Source organism: Alligator mississippiensis, chromosome 1, assembly GCF_030867095.1.
Source record: "Alligator mississippiensis isolate rAllMis1 chromosome 1, rAllMis1, whole genome shotgun sequence".
NCBI lineage: Eukaryota > Metazoa > Chordata > Crocodylia > Alligatoridae > Alligator > Alligator mississippiensis.
The window spans coordinates 365,470,634-365,491,920 of record NC_081824.1 but is presented as its reverse complement, the minus strand read 5'-3'; the positions used below and the strand labels follow the sequence as shown (position 1 = coordinate 365,491,920).

General features: G+C 41.1%; 1 protein-coding gene across 6 annotated transcripts in view; it reads left to right on the top strand.

Moving 5' to 3' along the window:
* The window catches only part of FARP1 (FERM, ARH/RhoGEF and pleckstrin domain protein 1), a 336,645-nt gene that overhangs the window by 252,045 nt on the left and 63,313 nt on the right, over positions 1–21,287 (top strand). For 4 of the 6 annotated variants that reach the window (XM_019486931.2, XM_014600372.3, XM_019486928.2 and 1 more), the window contains 8 exons: positions 666–763; positions 6,585–6,699; positions 8,310–8,457; positions 10,934–11,029; positions 12,232–12,395; positions 14,560–14,628; positions 15,472–15,547; positions 17,986–18,226. In XM_019486931.2, the coding sequence (XP_019342476.1) occupies positions 666–763; positions 6,585–6,699; positions 8,310–8,457; positions 10,934–11,029; positions 12,232–12,395; positions 14,560–14,628; positions 15,472–15,547; positions 17,986–18,226 (1,007 nt within the window). The remainder of the gene's footprint in view (positions 1–665; positions 764–6,584; positions 6,700–8,309; positions 8,458–10,933; positions 11,030–12,231; positions 12,396–14,559; positions 14,629–15,471; positions 15,548–17,985; positions 18,227–21,287) is intronic. The other 2 variants (XM_059721111.1, XM_019486929.2) reach the window with 1 other exon arrangement.

Genomic DNA, 21,287 nt, shown 5'->3' with positions numbered 1-21,287 from the left:
CCTGCCCTGAGTGCAGCCCTGGCCCAGCCACCCTGCTGGGAATAGCCCAGTACTGTCCTCAGCCCCAACGCACAGAGGCAGCCTGCCCTTGCCCTGCACGCAGCTTCAGGGGCACATGACCCCCATGCCAGCCTGAGGTGCATGCAGCTGCAGGAGGCGTCCCCTCCATGCCCCCTGGAAGCTCCACTTGCAGCTCCATCTCATGCCCCGCCCCAACTGGACAGTGCCTGCCTCTGCCCAGCCCCACTCCCTCCCTCCCTTGGTCTACCCCCCATCCCTTTCCCCCCAACACTTACCAGCCAGATGCTGCTATCCAAGCTGCTGGACTGGCTGTGTGCATGCTGCAGCTGCGCACAACATTTATCAGCGACATTATCAGCCACATCAGCTAAAAAAAGCTGATTGCCGATAATGTCAAGTTTCCTTTTATTGGTGTCTATACATTGGTCCATATCATATCAGTGCACCTCTAACTGTAACACAATGTTTTGTTTCATTCAGCCACTAAACTCAAAAACTTCAAGTCACTATTACAGATTCTGACAAGGGTGGGCGACATGACAAGGGTGGGCAACCTGTTGCCAAACACTGGGTCAGCATTTTACTGCTTCTTTTCCCCTCTCTTTATGCCTTGTGTAACTCTTGGTTTGCTTCTTTGTTCATAGGTACCTATTTGCATTGCAAGTGAAGCAGGACCTGGCACAGGGCAGGCTAACATGTAACGATACCAGCACTGCACTCTTAGTCTCACACATTGTACAGTGTAAGTTCTATTCCTTTCCTGCTTGGAAAAAAAAGTATGTGATAAAGGAGTGGTGAGTAGAAGGAAGTTTGTTAGGCTGAACATATCTGCAGCATATTAAGCAATATGACATAGAAAAACCCATGTGAGAGCTTCTGTGCACTGTGTTGTATTATGTATTTTTTATGTAGTTTATCAGCTTTACTCTTTCAAGTGAAGAGAATGGGTCATTAGAAACATTCTGGACCTTTGAAGCTATGTTTTCAAAAAGCTATGCTTAACAACCTGGCAGGGGCTTCTGAGGAACAGTTTCTGCAGAGAAATGGCAAATGCATTGAATTTCTCAAATTAATTACTTTTGTGTTTTATCATTTACATTTAATATAGTATTGTGTCATTGGACCATATGATTCCTGGAGGTCTGTATACTGTCTGAAGCACAGTAAATAAACTCATTTAGAATGTCAGACTTAAGTCATAGCCCTGAGATTTTTATTAGGGGAGGTGAGGGAAGGGAGACAGTCAATAGATTTTAACTTGCTTTTATCCAGAAATATGAGCAATAAAAATGTGCTCACTTGGATCATACATACATTTATATCAGCCTGTCAGGGTTACTTTTATCCTCCAAATCACGTAAAAGAGAACACATTTTTCCATTTCAAGAATTTATGGATATCCCTATCTAGAATAATGTTGTGAAAATCCACTTTGAAGCATATATAGTCTTTGCCAAAATTGTTTAGTCATAGTAGATCACTACTTTGAATAGCCATTGTAAACTCCAGCACCACATATTCTACTTCAGTGCTGACAGACAGACAGTTACTCAGCAAACAAAGGCTGTCAAAGTCCTTTTTTGTCAGGAACAGATAAATCCCACTATCCAGTGTCAGAAATGGTCTGTTTGGTGGTAGGGGTTTTTCATCCCTTATCAATCTTTAATCTATAAGCAGATACCAACAGTTCTCTTTGCTTTGGCCTCCACCAGCCTATGTGATTAATCAGTAGCAAAAGACAAACTGTAAATAAATAAAATGAGCAACCTGTGTCATGGTGTATAGCTGAATGTTTTGGGGGGGTTTGCTTGGTTTTTTTGAAAAAAAACTCAGCTCAGCTTTTTCATAAATGGGACTCAGCAAAATCATAACAGAAATGAACAAACATTTTTCTTTTCCTGTCATTTTTACTTGCTCTTCCCTGAAAGTTGTAAGGAGCTGGAAAGTGTCTCAGTCTGAGCACAGATAATTGCCTTAACTTGCTGTGGCAAATAGGGCTAATTTGACCTTTGGAAAAAGGGGAATATCAAGTAGAGGTAGGGACAAGATCTTGCCTTCTCTATAAACAGCATTGGGAAAACCACAAATGGGATTCAGTGCTGAAGGATGTGGAAAACTAGCCTTACAATATAAAGCTTGAAGGGCTGAATTCTATTCATTGTATCAAAGAGGAGATAAAATGGTGACTTGATCACTGTACGTGGTTACTTCTACAAGAAAGGAGATATGCTGAGAGCTTTTCAGTCTTGCTAGTAAAACAGTAAAAAAGCCCAGTTACTGGAAACTGAATTTAACTTCAAAATGAATTGCAGTTTCATAGCATTGTGGGTAATTAAGACTCACCATTTTTGAAGTCTTTAAAATGAGAGTAGAAGCCTTTACAAAGGATATGATTAGTTCCATTTTGGGAGAAGTGTTACTACCTGGAGGTTCAAAGGTAAGGGCTAACCGTCAGAATGGAACCTGCAGGGTGCAGACAGAAGTGACAGTTTTCACCTGATCTGGCCACGAAAAGTAGTTTATAGCCGTGGCCAAACACAAGTGCATGGCTGCAAACAACTTAAAAAATGGCCAATCAAGTGAAAATCTGACCCTTCATTGAATGAGGTATCAGATAAAGATGTTCCAAAACGTAGCATCTTTTGTAACTTGTGCTTGCAGAGCTCCCAGCCTGTCCCTGTTTGCAGAATGGGAGGGGGGAAAGGGACCAGAGAGAGTTAAGTCTAGGGTTGTTCAGCCCCCCCCAAGGGTGGGGTGGGTGTATTGGAGCCCCCTGAGGTGGGGGGGACTCCTATTCACCCACTCCATCTTTCAGCACCAGGTGGGGAGCCCCAAGAAAGAGCTCTCTCTGCTGCCTTTCCCCCTCCCATTCTGAAAACAGTGAGCACTGGCAGAGAGCCTAGCCATTACTATGGGAACCTGGCTGCAGGCTCCCAGCCCCCAGGGAGAGTCCCCTCCCCCTGGAGCCAACAGTGAATGTCTGTTTGGTCTGGGGTAACGCTGCAACTCAGAGCACTTTGGAGAAATCATCCTGTTTTAGCTAGGAGATGCATTTCTGTCTGCACTGTTAGACTTCTGGTGTTTGAATTCCCATGTTCAGTCCCTCCTTTTGTGGGCCATGAAGAGAACAGGAGCTCTGACACTCAGTATACTCATCATGCTTGTAACTCTGCCCTGAGACAACAAGCAAATCCTGTGTTTCTGGGCTTTGGCCAGTCTCCTGAAAAGGTTCCCCTCCAGCCACCTCACTCTACAGTTCATTCATTATATATAGGGATCTACTTAAAGTGCGTTGCAGGAGAAGTAAAAATTACTTTTGTAGTAAGCCCCCCCACCCCACCCTGTCACCCCTTCCCTCCTGCTGCTGATTGGCTGAGGGGCCACAGCAGCCTTGCCCCTCGCCACTGATTGACTGAGAGGGCTGCCTTTCATGCAGTACACCCCTTGCTGCTGATTGGCAGAGTGGGACAGTCCCCTATAAAAGTCTGCCCTCTTGGCTAATCAGCAGAGTAGGGGGCGGTTGCCATCTTGATTGCTCTCCTTCATGCTAGCAGCTTTCCCTTCCCCAGCAGGCTGTGCAGCCAGGCCACAGCGGCTGCTGGCTCCCACTGGGGAGCAAACATTTTATTTTTATAATTTTTTTGTTTTTCTGGCAATTCCACGCAAAATCATGGGGAAGGACAATTTTCACAGTGATTGCAAAAAATGTCTTTTTCTAGGAGTTTCTGCAAAAATCACAGAGTGAGTAGATCCCTAATTATGTCCTTTGTTTTGTTTTGTTTTAACCTTCTTCTGAATCATCAAAGACTGGTTAGAGGAGAAGCAGGATTCCTGCAAGATAGACTCCCTCTCCATCCCCCGCTCACTTTGAGGCAGTGCAGAGAGTCCTCTGGATTGGATTTTTGACGGTTAAGTCTGTTCCCCAAGGTTCGGGTTAAAATAATCGCCTCATTGCTCCTTTGATGGAATTTTGAGCTCAGACTGGATTTGACATAGGGGTTTTTTGCTACCTTCTGCAGTGTGGTGCATGGATTTCCTGCTAGGACCTCCTGAGAATATTTCACCTAAATAATTCCTTGCCATAGCCAGGGTCCCAGGCTTGCTGAAACATAAGGGCACCTATACGCTCTAATTAAAACACCCTCCACCCCAATCCCAGAACATGTGTAAAGACATCCTAAATCTCTCTCCTTTTCTCTGCCTTTAGTACAGCAGTTTAGTTCCCCAAGGACTCAAATGCTTTAGTCTAATCCATTTGATTGGCCTAATATAAAGATACCTGAGTGAAATGTAATGGTTCATGATGCACAGGAGGTCAGACTAAGTGGTCTAATGGTCCTGATCTTCTGACTTTAAACACTCTGTTATTAGTAAAACTCTGGCTCCCGTTGTAGTATATTGAAAACCAGAGCTCTTCAAAGTCAGGGGCTAGAGAGAACATAAGGAGAGAGAAAGTTTCAGTTAGATATGGAAATGCCCCCAGCTATGGGGAGTCTGAGGAGAGAGGGTACAAATGGGAAGCAAAAGGAGATTAAGTTTAAATTGGGGTGAGACTATTATTTAGAATAATAAATAAAATTAAACAGGTGGTGATAATAATGATATAAAATTGGGAAGAGGTAAGGAAGCAGAAGATTACTGTATTCTTCCAGCTGTTGTGCAGAATAGGTCTTTGCATGGTGGCTGCCTGTTTTCAGTAATCTTTTTCTGAGTGGTAAATCTGTGGGTTATACTGATGTTACAGCCTGCTCTTAATATAAAAACATGACAGCAGCAAATGAGTTGCTATAACATTAGCTCACATATTAAAAAACAGCTTATGAAGGTGAGCACAAGTTAGGAGACAACAATTTTAATGCCAAGAGGACAATTTTGAAGTGAATTTAGAAAAGACAGATATAGTGAACGTGATAGAAGTCAGTGATACAATAGTAAGGCAGCAATACTTTGGGTCTCCTGAAATTTAGAAAATAGGAACTGAGGAAAACTATGCAGAAAGGGCATTGAAGCTCATGGGTGAAAAATAATATTTTAATTTATTAATTCTTTTCACTTCTGAGCTCTGGAAGTATCAAGAAAGTGTATGATTTAAGAAAGCTGTAGAATGTATTAATTGTTTGCATATGTTCTCTGGATTTTAATTTAGTGCATTGATAAAAAAATAAAGTGTGGGAACTGGGGTCTGTCAGTGCTCATTCACACGGGCTGGACAGAACAATTACAGCCTTCAAAGTATTGTTCTTCCTAGAACATTGGGACCAGAATGAGCTGGGGGGATATAATTTAATGAAGTAACCAATAGCAATGCCTTCAGAAGCTTGTCAGTAAGTTACAATAAAGAAGGAAGCATTATGCTATTAAATATTTTGTCTGATTCCCATAAGTAGATTTCAAAAAGAAAAAGCAAAGTGGCGTCCCACTTAATGTGGTAATATGACAGGGCTGGAAGGTATGTTATTTAGCAAGCTTTCATGCTTATTATTACTGAAACAAGTGTAGCAGATGGCAGCAACTTTATATGGGAAAATTATTAAACTCAGTTCACAGGAATGCATTAGAAAGGCAGGGAAAGGAGCATCACACGTGCCTTTCTTATTTTACAGTCCATCAGGGATAAAGCTTCATAATTGTGCAGGATGCTCTGTATGACTGTATTTAATCAAAGAATTAAAACAATTATTTTTAAAATTTGCCATAATGCAGGGCTGTCCAACTTACAGCCCTTGGCATGGGCTATGTGTTACCTGTGAGAGTTGAAGTTGTGGCCCTCAGGCTCCTTGCTGAGCCACCACTCCCCTATTGCTCAAGCTGCAACAGCAGACAGTCTCTGGGTTCCCTCTTTCTCCTCCACCTGTTGCTTCTTGCCTCCACCCAGGGGTTAGACCAGTACATGGGGAGCTGAGGGTGAATCCAGGGCTGTGCATGGAGAGGGGTTGTGCTCATGTGGTACAGCAGTGGAGGGAGTGCCTGTGTGAATATAGCCATGTAGCAAGCAGGGTAGAGGAACATTCACTGGGCAGGTTGCTCAGTGGCCCATGCCTTGCCTGATATAGCCTGTATGGTGTGTAGCACCCACAGCATGCGCCCCCTCCCCCAGGGGCTTAGAAGTTGGACAACCCTGCCATAGTACATAATTGGAAGGGGCTTTAAAGTGGAGTTCTGGAGAGATCATTGTTCTGGAGCAAATGAAGTTGTATTGAGTGCCACAGTGAAAGCAACAAAATGGATCTATTCCACCAGAATGTTCACCAAGGTGGTGGTGTATCTTACATGCCAGCCTCTGATTTATACCCAAGCCAACATAGCTTTGTGAATATTTCATCTGTGCAAGTGTATATTCTACCTACTGAGCCACCTCTCACTGTTCCACTTACTCATAAAGAAGACAAGAAAGGCGTATCTGGAAAATTACTTAAAAAATATGCCTTATAAAAACTCATGCTGAAGTTTTGAACAAATGTATTTTTATTTCTCTGCCATGTTTCTAGTTATCTTTCTTTTGGTTTATCCGACTATATATCTTTTGATTTCCTCTTCCTCCCCCTCCCCTGCATTCTCTCTAGCTGAGATTGGGGATTTCGATGAAACCATAGATCGTGAACACTTAGCAAAGAACAAGTATATACCTCAGCAAGAAGCACTAGAAGACAAAATTATGGAATTCCACCTGAATCATATGTAAGTCCCAGCTTTTTTTTCTTGTTGGCTTCCTTTGCATCCAGTGTAATTCTAGCTGTAAATTTATAATAGGCTTTATCTATAGATGACTTACAGGCCTATGAATTTTTCCTTAGCTTCCTTTTTTATTTGTACTATCAATGTACAGGAGTGTCAGTCAGGTCTGATTTTTCATTCAAGCATTCACTTATTTTCAGAGCCTGATTTATACAAAACACTCCACTGCTGATTTAATATATACAGATATGATTACAAATGATGACCCTTGTCATGCAGGTGATTGTCAATAATCTCATTGATTTCAAGGACATGGAATTACAGCCTTTTCACCTTCCAGGAGGAGAGGGCTTCTTTTAGAATCTTGAGGGGAACTCTGAGAGATTCTGCAAATAGAATATAAAATCTTATTAGAAATTGAAGTAAGGGTTTGGTTTGGTTTGGTTTGGTTTGGTTTGGTTTGGTTTGGTTTGGTTTGGTTTGGTTTGGTTTGGAAGGAACCCGTAAAGACTGAAGGACACACATTGCTGCTTTTCACGCTGTTCAAAACGGACATTGCTGCATTTGAACTAAGCAGTCTGGGTAGTTGTCATGACTTTGTTTTTTATATGAGCAGTTACCTCAACCAGGACTGCTGCATGATTTAATAATGAAGAAATGAATGTTTATGGGACCCAAAAATGTACATTAATTTACATTAGTGTCCTCTGTGTTTTGTTTACCCCTTTCCACATTTTTTCTTCTCAATCAGTTATATGCTATACTATTCCCATCATCTTTCATTTTTATGAATTCTTTTCGCAATACGATCTATGGTCATGTTCATATAAATTATACAGAATTTAAACGTAACGGTTGAAGATATGGACAAGCAAATAACAAAACTGACTTGTGTACACAATAACGTCTGTGTCTTTTCACAGTGTAATGTTTGAAGGTTACAATTCTTTTGGCTGAGGTATATAAGTCTGTCTGTGGTTTTGAGGTTATATACTCTGGTTGGCTGGCTTCTGAGTTCACCAGCAAGAGTGTTTGATTAAAACTGAAACATTTTTATTTATAGTATGTTCTTTATCTTAAAAAAAACCAAGCAGGGGTATGATTGCTAAAATTCTGATGCCCAGACTTCTCCACGTATACTTACTTGTATTTTAAGTGGGAATTGGTTTTGTATTGGTCGTTGGTAGTCTCTCGATATGAGGATGACAGTTTTCCAGCAAATAGGAAGTAATTTGTGAGTCTGTGGATGACTGAGGAGGCCAATCTGAGATCTGCCTGTTCAACTGCAGATGTGCTAAATAGTTCCAGGAGGAACTGCTTCTCATACTGAAGCTCTTCCAAATCTGTCTTATTTTAAGAAGCCTCAGCATTTTTGAAACAGTCAAAATCCTTTACAGTATCTGAAGTTGGGCATGCAAAAATTGAGGCACTAAGAGTTCCTTTTAAGAAATGTTGCTTTTTTGACTACTATACCTGATGCTAGACCTATTTTTGTAGTTGCTGGAAGTTAGGTAAAATGAAAGGGGCAGATGGGTACTATCTAATAAAATGTTTTTTTGGTCCCATGATCACAAATTAATAAGGATTAGGTTTCCTGGCTTTTGTTTCTGCAGGGGACAGACACCAGCAGAATCAGATTTCCAGTTGCTAGAGATTGCCCGTCGGCTGGAGATGTATGGAATTCGATTGCATCCAGCAAAGGACAGGGAAGGAACAAAGATCAACCTGGCAGTTGCCAACACAGGCATTCTGGTGTTTCAGGTTAGGCCACTCTGATCATGGCTTCAGTCTTTACATTAGACCTGCTGAAACACCTATTATGTTCATGGTGATTAAGGTGTTGCCTATATAGGAAATGTGTCCAGCTGAGTCCAGTTTCCATCTATCTTTATGGCAGATGAAAGCTAAAAGGAATTGAGAGCCATTAAAATGTCAGGGCATCTCCAAATTAGTGTCCAGGGCTGGTATTAGGCATAGACAGTTGCATAAGATTTCACCTACATCTTAAAAGGTCCATAGGGTCTATAAGTCCTCACTACCCTGATCCATATAGCTGAGGAAACAGGCCACCCCAAATGAGAAACAAGGCATGGATCAGGCAAGCATGAACTAGGAGTGAGAGTATTGAGTGTGTACAGGTGGAGGTGGGGAGGAAGAGATTCAGGAATAGGTGAGAAGAGGATGGAACTCTCCCATAGTATTGCTTCCTATAAGGCTTCACAAAACCTAGAGCCAACTGTGATTGCTCCTCAACAGGCTCTTCATTCTCCCTTTGTCCAATCCAGCAATCCTCCTCTCAGTAAAAAGGTTTTTCTCTCCCCTCGGCACCCCCAACCCTTGCTTCCATGCAAGTTGGGTTTAAAAATGCATTTACTGAAACTTCATATTCAGCTTTCAGTCCTGACTTTCCTCCATCAGCCTCTCATGAGGTGATTAATAAACCAAGCTCTGTAATGATCACAAAGGGACAGATAATCAGCTGGTTTACCTTGGTCTCATTACAGAAAGAGTTAGGTTTGCTTACACACTGCCCAAAATGTCTGACCCTGCCTCTGCGTACTCTGCTTTAACATTTCTGTTTTCAATCGCTGAAAAGATTTTGCATTAAAAGTTCACTCTGATTTAAAAAAAAAAATCTTACTTTAAAAAAAAAAAAATTCCACCTACCAGCCCTAAGCAAGCTTTGATTCAGCTTTCCAATAGACTTGGTTTGGAAGTGAAAAATTAATTTCACCAGAAACTCCCACAAGTGAAAATGGCCTACCTGTAAACCCATACAACTAAAAGCACATCTTAAAATAAAAACTGGAGGAAAGTGGTTAAAAATTCATGTATGTTGAAGTAATTGCATACCCCTTCCCTCCCTATCTTCCTGGGTTATATTTTAAAGGAATAGGAAGTTTTCAGAACAAGGCCCTGATCCTATGCCCAGCATCTATGCAAAACATTACTGCCTTCACTGGTTCTTGCCAAGTGGTAGGATCCATCCAAGCAGATCTAGTTGCCAGTTCAAGGCCAGGGAGGTTGATGCTGCAAGGTACTGAGAACTCTCAGCTTCTATTGGCTACAGCGCTTATTACTGAGCTTATGTACAACTTCACTGGGAGGGAGATGCCATTGGAGTCACCTGACTTGTTGTAGTCCATTGCCTCTATGTAGGCATAAGAGTTTGGGCAGGCAGTTGTCTTTACAGGACAAAGGCTGTAATTGAGAAAAATGAGATTTGAAAATAAAAAAGAGATGATAAAGTTTCATTCATAAAACGCATCAAAGTTGAGTTATGGTTGTCTATAAAGTATTTAGAAGCCCTTGGCTGTGCCATTGAATTTTCTAACAGAGGTAATTATGAAAGTCATAGAGAGCCAGGCTGATCTAACAAAAATCATCACAGTGTATCAATATTTGTAGCTGTGTCTGATGTAGGAACTGCAGAGCAGTCTGGGTTTGTATAATTAATTAGGACTCCAATAAAAGCTGCTTTTGGCAACTCCTAAACTGGGTTATAGGCACATTCATGAATTCTTCATTAGTAAATTGAAATGACTAATATTTTAAATCTTCTTTCACTTTTGGCATCATTTAATTGAGGGAGTCTGTTGCTTGCTAATCTGTGAGACCCTAATTAATATTCAGAAAGTGTTTTCTTAACAGGAGTCTCTTTCTTGGACTTGCTGCGTTGCTCCTGAGCTCTTCAAATAAACACTGTCAAGTAGTTTCCTTTTATATCTTTTACTTGGAGAAAGGATTAATGCTGAGACTGCATGCTTAAGGTTTTTTTTCATAGAAAGAAAAGGTTTTTAAAGGGGTATTGATTTTACTCATCAGATAAAAAGGGAGGGAGCTGGAAAGATATTTGTAAAAAAAATTAAAAAAACACTTAAGATTATATTATAACATCTGGGTAGGGACTATTTTATCTGAATTTGTGCAGTCCCTAGTATAGTTGTTTCTTGTCACTTCCACAGTAAAAAGCATCCAAGCCCCATAAACATGTGTGCCTTTAACTTTAATACTTGACTTTGGTGACCGTAACTTATGTGCTTATAGTTAGGAATGTGTATATGTGTTTGCAGGGTTGGTGTCTAAATGATTAGTAATATCACAATTGCAAATGAACTACATTTTAAATATAGAACATATAGAAGGCTTTCCTTAACTGTTAGGTTTGTCTTCTGGTTATTTGCTGCAATAGACAGACTCTTCTTTTAATCTGCAACATGATTGCACTTCTCTTCAGGGTCACACCAAGATCAATGCCTTCAACTGGGCCAAGGTTCGGAAGCTCAGCTTCAAGAGAAAGCGTTTTCTTATCAAACTGCGGCCTGATGTGAATGTAAGTCCATGGTAGGATTGAAGGAATGCTGGGATGGGTTCTTTGGTGAATTGCTACACACGAGTAAAATATGAGGTTTAGTTTCTTGGCTCATAAGTAGACATTTTGTAATAATTGCTTGCATTCATTCACCTTGGTGCTAGTGCTTTTATAACTTGTTCCGTCATGTCAGCATTAAAACTGGCATCTGTCATGGGCAGCCTCAACAGAGGACATAAGAACTGAAAAGCCTTGAACAAGATTAACAAATGGGCAAAGATTTTATATGATGCCAAATTTACTTAACATACTGATCCAAAAGCCAGTGCTAAAAACATGATACACAGCTTCCTTTTAAAGCTGGGGCTGTCAGTTTTGTGCCCACTTTGAATTATTAACGTTAAGTTAAACTGTGGGGGCAATGCACTACTACTATGATACACAACTGTGATGTTCAGTGGCCCTAGAATAGGGATAGATGTCTTTGCCTGCCTGCAAGCGGGGAAGAATCTTCAGTTCAGCAGATTCTCCCATTCTGGAGTTAATGAGTGATGGGTCTCTCAGTTCTGAGAATACGTCGTACCACTTCTCCTGGAATACAGAACTAAACAAATGTTCTGAAGCTGATATTGGATCAAACTCAAGGTTTTGGTATAGGGTGCAGGAGTAGGGAAGCAGAAATTATTAAAGGCTTCTTGGCAAAGGAGGAAGGATGTGTTAATCTACTTGAAGGACTTTTTACAAGATATTCCCATTAAACAATATTTCAGAAAAGTCACTACAAATCATGTTTGTATGTCTTAGTCATATGCTGTGCTTCAAAAAAATATGAATGATGATGCTGTTTTGTGAAATCCATTTGTTTCTTCCTGGCTGGATGCTGTAGAAAGGTGAAATGTCAGCAGGTATAAATATCAATTGGAATGAAGAGAGAAATATAAATTGGCAATAAATTGGAATATTCTGACTTAATATAAACAGCATTTTGCGAATAATTTGAGGAGCCTTGCCTTAGCTATGATACATGAGGCAGCGAGAGAAAATTTAGGCAGTTGTTATGTTATAGTCCTGTGAAGAGTCTGTGGAGAGTTTTCAAGATGGGAGGATGGACTCAATAAGCAAGGAAAATTTGCAACATAACTTCTGGTCCATCAGTGTGTAAATACAGTGTGTATTTCTCCCACATTAACTCACTCAGTTATTCATGCTCTCTTCTCTTGAAGAGTTCATTCCAGGACACCTTGGAGTTTCTGATGGCTAGTCGGGACTTCTGCAAGTCTTTCTGGAAGATCTGTGTAGAACATCATGCCTTTTTCAGACTTTTTGAGGAGCCCAAACCAAAGCCTAAACCTGTTCTCTTTTCTAGAGGTTCATCATTTAGGTTCAGGTAAGACTTGATTTTTCTTATCTGTCCCCTGCTGCCATTCAAATCATATCACATGGTTCTTATTCTAATCTCACCTAATTAATGTTTCTTTCCTCCTCCACACTGCAGACTGTGGCACTATAATGTCTAAACTACCTGTCCAACCATGGAAGCTTATGCAGCTCTCATTTATTTGGTTTATAAGGTGGATCTAGATCCTGTCTTCTGTCCCACTAGAGTAGCATGAACAAGGCTATGGAATAAAATCCTAAATGTCTTATATATAGTAGCTTATGCAATGTTAACTGTTCAAGGGTGTATGGGAAAGTGACAAGTTAATATAGTCCAGTGCATTTGTTTCACTCAACAGACAATCTGTGCACTGGACAGACCCCACCAACAGTACTGCTATTTACTTCTCTGCCTTCTTAATAGTGTCCCTTGAGCTCCCAAGGAATGAGCCTTGTTCTACAGCACACAAGATTTTCAGGTTTTCCTTGCATGGTTTCCCTGAAGCCTAACAAATCCACCCCTATTCAGCAGAAACCTTGATTCCAGTGAGAAGGTGGAGACTGTGGTTAAAAGGGACAGGAGTTTCCTCTTAGGCCAGGTGTCCACTTAAGACTTTTGTTTGTACAGTCATCATCACTACTTAAAATGCCTGCAGCTAATGCAGGCAACCACTTTTATTGGGTGAATTTTGCTAGCTATTTGCCATCCCTTAAGGTTTCAACAAAAAGACATCACTTGCACCATCTAAAGTACACCTGCTATTTTTCCAGAATCTGATGGTCTCATCAGTTTTCTTGCTAATACCAGTTTTGAAATAGACATCCTTGTCAGTTCACTGCTAATACCAGCTGTAGTTTTTCAGTCTGCGTCACTTAGTGGACATAAAACCATTAGCCCAGTGAACCACCTGTGTGTTAAGCCAACTTGCATAGTAATATTGGTTATGGTTGTGACTTTCTGTTTTTTATGCTGGCAAAAATCATATAGATGCAGCTTTATTACCAAAAAAGTCCTTTTGCCAATACAGAGTATTTTGTTTAGAAAACTGGTATACGATCTGCCAACAAAGCACTCCTTGCAAGAATAAACTGTATCTACACTAGGAAGAGTTATCAGTATAGCTCTGCTGGCCACCCTTTTCAAGTTTAGATATGGACTTGATATTAGTAAAGCCAATGTGTCACCAACCATGTTCTGATTTAGTTCTGATTTCCTACAATCTGCATTTTGTTAGGTCTTCTTCAAAGCAAGGGCAAAATTAGATATGCCTTATACAAGTATAAAATCATGTCCTCTTCAATCTGTTCCAACTCTCTCTTGTCTGAACAGTAGAGAAGTTGAGGTGGAAGGACCATCTCCATGAGTAGGTACACATCTGCATAAACTATTGGATTTACAAAAGTGAATGGGAAAAATGCAAGTACATTCAGCATGGGTGAGCTCTCCTGTTTTCCATGTCTCTCACTCTGATGTCTGCTGAGAGCATTCCAGGAAAGAGACCAACCTTGCCTCAGCTGGCCAGTTTATAGCTCATACCAGTTATGGAGGCTTTTATTTCCTACTGAGCATTCTCCAGACATAGGATAGATATTTCTGTTTGGGAGCAAATTCTTATTGCTTTCCTTTTCCTCTGGTGTTCCTATCCTTGCACAATATAAGTGATTGACATTAGTAATTTTTTCATGGAACATAGAAGGAAGACCTGAAGTTACTCCCAGACTGAATTCTTACCAAATGTGTTTGTACCTGTAGGTTAATGTCTTTAAGACCAAAAATTGAATGTTGATGTATATTTCAACTATTTTCCCTTCAGTCCTCATTACCAATGTTTATTGACACCATTTTATTGAGGTAATACTGCAGTTTAACCCTCAGAAGGCATCCTGCCATGTTTTATTTGCAAGAGGAAAGTTGAAATTTCTCTCTCTGCCTTTGGTAACCTTTTAGTAACATAATTCAGTATGAAGGGTACATTGTTAAACGTAAGCATTGAACTACTCTAGAAAGGCATCTTCATGGTAAAAAGATGCGAGTGACATTTTATCCATGGATAGACAATACTGTTCATTGCATTCTTTCAATAAAAAATATTTATTTGCTGAGTGCTAGTCAAATTAAACATTAGCAAACACAATATTGGGGGTTTAACAGTTTAACTGTGGTTCTGTTCCAGTGGCCGGACTCAGAAGCAGGTTCTTGACTATGTTAAAGAAGGAGGACACAAGAAAGTGCAGTTTGAAAGGTGAGGAGAGATAATCAATGTGATGTAATCAATGTTTTAAATGCCTTTGAATTTGAGAATAGTAATCCAGACTGGAAAGACAGGGGGACCCTGATGCTGGCCCAGCCAAAGTCCCTTTGGGCTGTTTTAACAAGTCACTGCTGCCATAATATTCCTTTAGGAGCCACTGCCATCTGTATAAGTTAAAGCAACCCCAAGGTTACCCTTAATTAAACTGTGGTTTAACAGCCAGCCCTGTGAAACCTAGTCCAACTGTTGTAGTTGCTCTGTACTTGTAAGTCTGTTAATGGATTGGATATTTTTCCATGTTTCTTATCCTGTGGCGAGGGGACTTCCCCCGTTGCATGCTGATTTTCATCTCCTTTGGTGAAGCACACCATTAGTCTCCAAAAATAGGAATGGGTTCTCTTTTAATAAGAACGTAAGCCTGAGAATAAAGTGGTTGAGTAATATTGAGGCAAACCTAGCCAAGCATTTGTTCATTGGTAATGCTCAAAGGAAGATTTCTAACTTACTAGTGACAGTTCTGTCTGTCATCTCAGCTTGGTCATGGTGAGTTTAAAGTCACAGTTGAAATGCAAGATGAGCCTGGCCACAGCTTCAGTTATGACTCAAGTTCTGGTAATGGAAGATATCTGCCTCAGAGCTCTATCTGCTCTTTACTGGTATTTATGTAACACACGCTTTATTTCCCTTGTACAAAAAGAAGGATCATGAACCCATTTCAGGGCAAGCATTTATGAAAGCTGCCATTTGGAGCTTTTGTTATTGAGGAAGTGTCTGCACTTGGTTATTTATGAAAAGCTTTACATGGCTTTAACTTCTTAATGTGATTTCTCCCAGGAAACACAGCAAGATTCGTTCCATCAGGAGCCTGACTGCCCAGCCTTCAGAACAGCATTCAGAGGTGCCAAAACAAGTCAGTGATACAGATGAAATCCCATGAGATGCATTTTAAGCCTTTCCCCTTAGGTTGCCCTCCTGTAATTAATGATTCAGTATTACAGGGACATACCTTTTCTTTTATATAGAACCCATGTTAAAGATTATTAGGAAACCCTTAGTACAGGGATTCCAAATTCTAACTTGCTCATTTAGCATTCAGTGCACTAACCCACAGTGTGGAAAAAAGATCTGCAATACTGCTTTTGGGAGCAACTTCATCTCCCTGTTGGGTCACAGTGCTCATGAATGAATAGAAGGGGTGCCATGGAGCTCTTCATCTGATAAACGGTACAGTTCCATAAACACTTGAGAACTGCTGGCACAATGTGCTGTTGCCATTGGCAGGTTTCCAGGTTGCAGCTGACTAAAAGGAGAAGTTTTTCAGAGATAGCTGTTAGAGGAGTTTCAGATATTCATGACAAGATGTTTTGTTGTGTTGACAGGAAAGGAAGAAACAAATTTCCTTAGGGGAAATCTAGTTAAAAACTCTTAAATCGTTCTCTTTGGCAGATAACAAGCTTTGGTCCCATCTATGTTGATGATAAACAGCTGCTATTCAAAGCAAAAATGATGGGTTTGATCTACATTAGTGGTGCTCAACCTTTTTGCCCAGCAGGCCAGATGGGCAGTGCTTCATCCATACATGGAACAGATCTCACCAGTAGTGCCCATCCAGCCATATGGAGGGAGGCAGGGGGCAGCTCAGCCCCGATCCAGCCATGTGGGCGAAGGGATTCCAGTCCCATGGAGGGTTGAGGGGAGGCGCAGCATGACCCAGCCCCAATCCAGCTGCATGGGGGGTGGGGGTTTGACTTGGCCCTGAGCCAGCCACACAGGAGAAAGGGCACAGCTCAGCCCTGATCTAGCCATGCAGATGGATGGGGGCATGGCCCAGCCCAACCCAGCTGTGCAGGAGGAAGGGGGTGTGGCCCAGCCCTGATCTGGCCATGTTGGGAGGTTGGGAGGAGGGGTCGTGGGCTGGCCTGACACATCCATGCAGGGGAAGAGAGCATAGCCTGGTTCTGACCTGCCAAGTGAGGCTTAGAAATTTGGCAGCAGGGGAGGCCATATTAATTGCCACTGCTCCCCACTGCCAAATTTCTCAACCCATGGGGAGTCCCACAGGCTGAGTGCCATGGCTCCACTGGCTGGATTTGGCCTGTGGGCTAAAGGTTGAGCATCTCTCAGCTGTGGTGCCCAGTTTTGGGTCCCCCACTACAGAAAGAACGTAGACGAATTGGAGAGAGTCCAGCAGATGGCAACAAAAATGGTGAGGGGGCTGAGGGACATGACTTACGAGGACAGGCTGAGGGAAGTGGGCTTATTTAGTCTGCAGCAGAGAAGACTGAAGTGGGATTTAATAGCAGCCTTTAACGACCTGAAGGGGGGGGGGGTTCCAAAAAGAATGAAGCTAGACTGTTCTCAGTGGTGGCAGATGACAGAACAAGGAGCAATTATCTCAAGTTGCAGCAAGGGAAGTTTAGGTTGGGTATTAGGAAAAGCTGTTTCACTAGGTGAAGCACTGGAACGGATTACCTAGAGGGGTGGTGGAATTTCCATCCTTGGAGGGTTTTAAGGCCCAGCTCCACAAAGCCCTGGCTGGAATTACCTAGTTGGGGATGATCGTGCTTTGAGTAGGGGGTTGAATTAGATGACCTCCTGAGGTCCTTTCCAACCCTAATTTTCTATGATTCTACCTGGATAATATATTTTAAGTGGCCCAAAAAATTCCACCAGAGCTCCCTTCAGTTTAAAATTTTTCTCTAGCACCATATTCTTGCTGCAAAGTGCCTCAGTGAAATCATGCTACAATTTGTTTCATTCAAAATAAAGGTTCACATTTCTAAGACCAGTTCAGTTAGAGGGGGCAAAGTACTTGACACATGCTCTTTGCTTAGAGAGAAGCAATCCTGCAACTAATTGAAAGTACAGTTCCATCAAGTGAATGCTGGATTGCCCAAAAGATCCCTCTGAGACTCTTTTCATGTATGCAAATAGGATACAGAGAATTTACCATAATTGATATTCCATTCTGTTTGTCACTCTGGCTTCTCCATGGGGCACATGAGTCTGTTGGTCTGTTTACACACCTGGTCATTCCCCTGTGCCATTATGTCCTCCTAAACATGCAGGCAGTTTTGTAAGTTGTCACCATGTATTTCCTTTCTTTTCCCTGTGCTTAGCTCAAGTCCCTTTCAGCCCATCATCTGCTCTTCAAGATCAGAGACTTCCACATTTATTAAAGCATATGTTAACAGCTCTTGCTGTCAAGAGAACATGATGTGGCTGCTCCAAGGCCTAGGACAGGATTCTGGTGTTCTGCCAGAAGCAATCACTGATTTTTCTCCCCACACACCCCTTTCTGACCAACCCCCCTCCTTTCTCTATATCCTTTCCCCTTTTTCTTTCCAGAGCTCTAGCTTTACATTTGGAGATGATGCTGATGCCCCAGCAGTGCAGAGCTGCCAGCAAGGGAAGGAACTAAAAGTGTCAGCAGAAGATGCTGAGCAGCGCAGAAGCCCATCCTTGAGGAAGAGTCCTAAGGAAGGCAGAAGGGTGGATGGAGTGGTGATGGCAACAATGGAGGAAGAAGAGGAGATCATTAAGGATAGGACACAGCAGAATAGAACTCAGTCGCAGCAACCAAGCACAGGTCCAGCATCCAGGGCTGCTCGTGGAAGCAGCACTTCCATTCCTTTCATTGACTGCAGTGATGTAGATAGCGAGTATGACCTTCTGAGAGGACAAATAACCCGGTCACATTCCCAAACAAATGACAACTATGAGGGTGATTTGACCAGCGGTGCCTATATTCTCTATAGAGATGAAAATTGTAATAGGACTAGGTATAGGGATTCCTCCACCTCTATAAAGACTTCCCAAAATATCCTTGAAGAGTATGTTCATGATAACCCAGCTAATATGTCCTTCTATCTTGGTGGAAGCCCCAAAATGCCAAGGCACAGCTCACTGGTTGATGAATTGTTCAGGGGTCCAGATAGTCGTAGCCCATTGGCCACTCCACTGCCTCCCAGTAGCAAGGGGTCTAGTCCTAACATGAGTTTGAATAGAACTGGCTATCAGGGCTATGGCTCAGAAAATGGGCATGACAGAAGGGTGAGGAGTGAGGAGGGGAAGGAGCATAGTCATGCTTGTAACTGCCAAGGATATAATAGATGTTCTTCAGGCTTGCAAAGGCCTCACTATCAAAAAATCCACACTGTTCATAATAAATCAGAAACAGACCCATTTATCCTGAGCCAGATGTCCTTAACACCAGATCAGGAGTACAGGTCAGAGAGATATTATAAAGGTGAGCTGGTTAAAATGACCTCTTTAGAAGGCAAAACCATGGCAAACGGTGTGTCAGCTACTGGACAGTCAAAGCAGAGTTCAATCATGCAATCTTTATATGTTAGTGGCATGATAGATCATACGGCTGCCATCCAGATGATGGAGGGCTCCACCAGCAGTGGAACAGAATCTAGTGATTCAGACTCAGAAATAATGAACCCTTTTACTGATCCCCTTGTGTTTGGAAATCCCATTGTGCTGAGCTCCTCTCCTATTCCTAGAAATAAGTACTCTCTTGGAAGCCTTCAGCTGGATGAGGAGGTGGAAGAGGATGTGTCTGTCGGTCTCAGTGTTGAGGATGGTATGCATGTCTTGAGCTGTTAGGAGCCTGGGACCCCATTCCAGTTTTAGATTTTGACCATGTATACTGTGATGCAAGATGTACAGTAAAAATAATAGGTTGCATTGAAGCCTAAACCAGTGATATATCTTCTCTGAAGGACAGCAGGAGAAGAATCATTATTGATTTGGTTATCTTTGTGTAGTAGCTTATGATTAGGAAAAAATTTATAGGTACGACTGTTATTTATAGCAAATCACATTTAGGTGGTTGTAGTAGTTTTTGTGACAATTTACTAGTCATTTTGAAAAATATAAATGAAATTACAATAGGCATATTATGCTCTTTTATACAAGTCAAATTATTTTTTTTGCTCCTCTCCTGTGTAAGGAGAGTAGTTCTTCAGTGCCTAGCAGCATTAAGGATGAAATTAAGCTTCAGGCCAAATGCAGGAAGCTTGGTATTCAAGACTGGGTCTTGTTGACAGCTTGAATAATCTGAAAGAAACTTTTTTTTAATCAAGAATTACTTTATTTTACTCATCTTCATAACACATTTGAATTGATGAGTTAAACGGACAAAATAGTCATATACTGGAACTATTGCAGCACTGGCTTTGTATTTAGAGGATTAAATAGATTATTGTTTATTGATTCTTGGACTTCAGCTGTCCTCCTTCTGAATGAAAGGAAGAGGCTGAAGATATTGTGTAAGTGAAAAGCTTAGATGAAATCTGTGCTAAGAAGTGTATGGCCTTGTCTGAAAGGCAATAATTACATTCTTTAATAGAATTTAACAAAAATGTATTTGTTGTTTCAGTTGTTTGCACTTTTTTCTTATTTTCTCATAAATATTGCATGACAGTTTTGAGGGATCTTTTTCTCTGAGCAGGAAAAAATGTTTGCCTGAGCAGAACCTAATTGTTTCGTGGTGGGTTGTTGATTTTCATAGTGCCACCTCATCCACTTTTCAGTCTTTGACAGGGACCAAGAACCTTATCTTCATGGAGTCAGACTCCTACCGGACTGCTTGCCTTCAGAAGCATTGTATTGTATATACTGTAGTATTTTAATGTTTGTACAGAAAAAGGGAGGGTAATTCTGTAAACATTTTCGTCCAACAAGTTAAATGTATAGAATTTGAAAACCTATCTGAAAATAATTCCAGTAGTTTACTTAAGCGAGTACTGAAAAAAGGCTAACTATGCAGAAGGTGTCCTGACATAATTATAGCCATGCTACAAGAGGTGCCCTTCACCCCACCAATGGCCTTAGCCTTCCCACTAAATGCTGTTGTAAAGGAAAGAAATTAAATATTGAAATCAGTTCATTTTGGCAGAGTCATTGGGAGCATTGGCTGAACTGTGCAGTTGACAAATATCCGTCTACTCACTTAAATATAGATGAACCAATAACAGGACTTTTTTAGTCTAGAACATTTTAAATTTTCAGAAACTCATTAGGGTTTCCTTTTTTATCTGAACAAGGGAAACAAGAAACATTTGTATCATTTTCTAATGCCTTGGTCAAAACATATTTTAAGAAGTCTTGAATATGACCCCAGGTGTAGCCAGAGGAAATGGCTATACTAGTTAAAAAGGTAGGGGTGCTTCTTGTGCATCAGGCTGATCTCCTTTAACTGTTTCATGTGTCCACCCTCTTCCACAGTAAATGAAAACTAACTCACCTTGATTTAACAGCTGTTTCAGTTGGAGATGAATTATTTGAAGCCTGTTTTGATTTTCCCCTTACTGCACAGTAGAGCAGGTACCTGAGAGAGTTAAAACAGATCAGCTGATGTGCACTCATAAAAGTAGGAAGTCCCACCTTCTTCTGATTTGGTATAGCTGCTTCATCTGTCCATTTTCTGAATGATACTTTAATAGATAGTAATTTACAATAATTTAGATTTTTCTTGCTCTGTATGTCACTTTTTTTTGCTGTTCAGTATACCCTCATGTATATAAGGAGTTTTACCTGTCCAGATTCTTTGGGGTTTAAATTTTTTTTTTCAGTGAAATAGATACCTTAGCTTTGAGCATAAAGGACATTGAAGCATTTCTTTAAACAGTGACGTTATA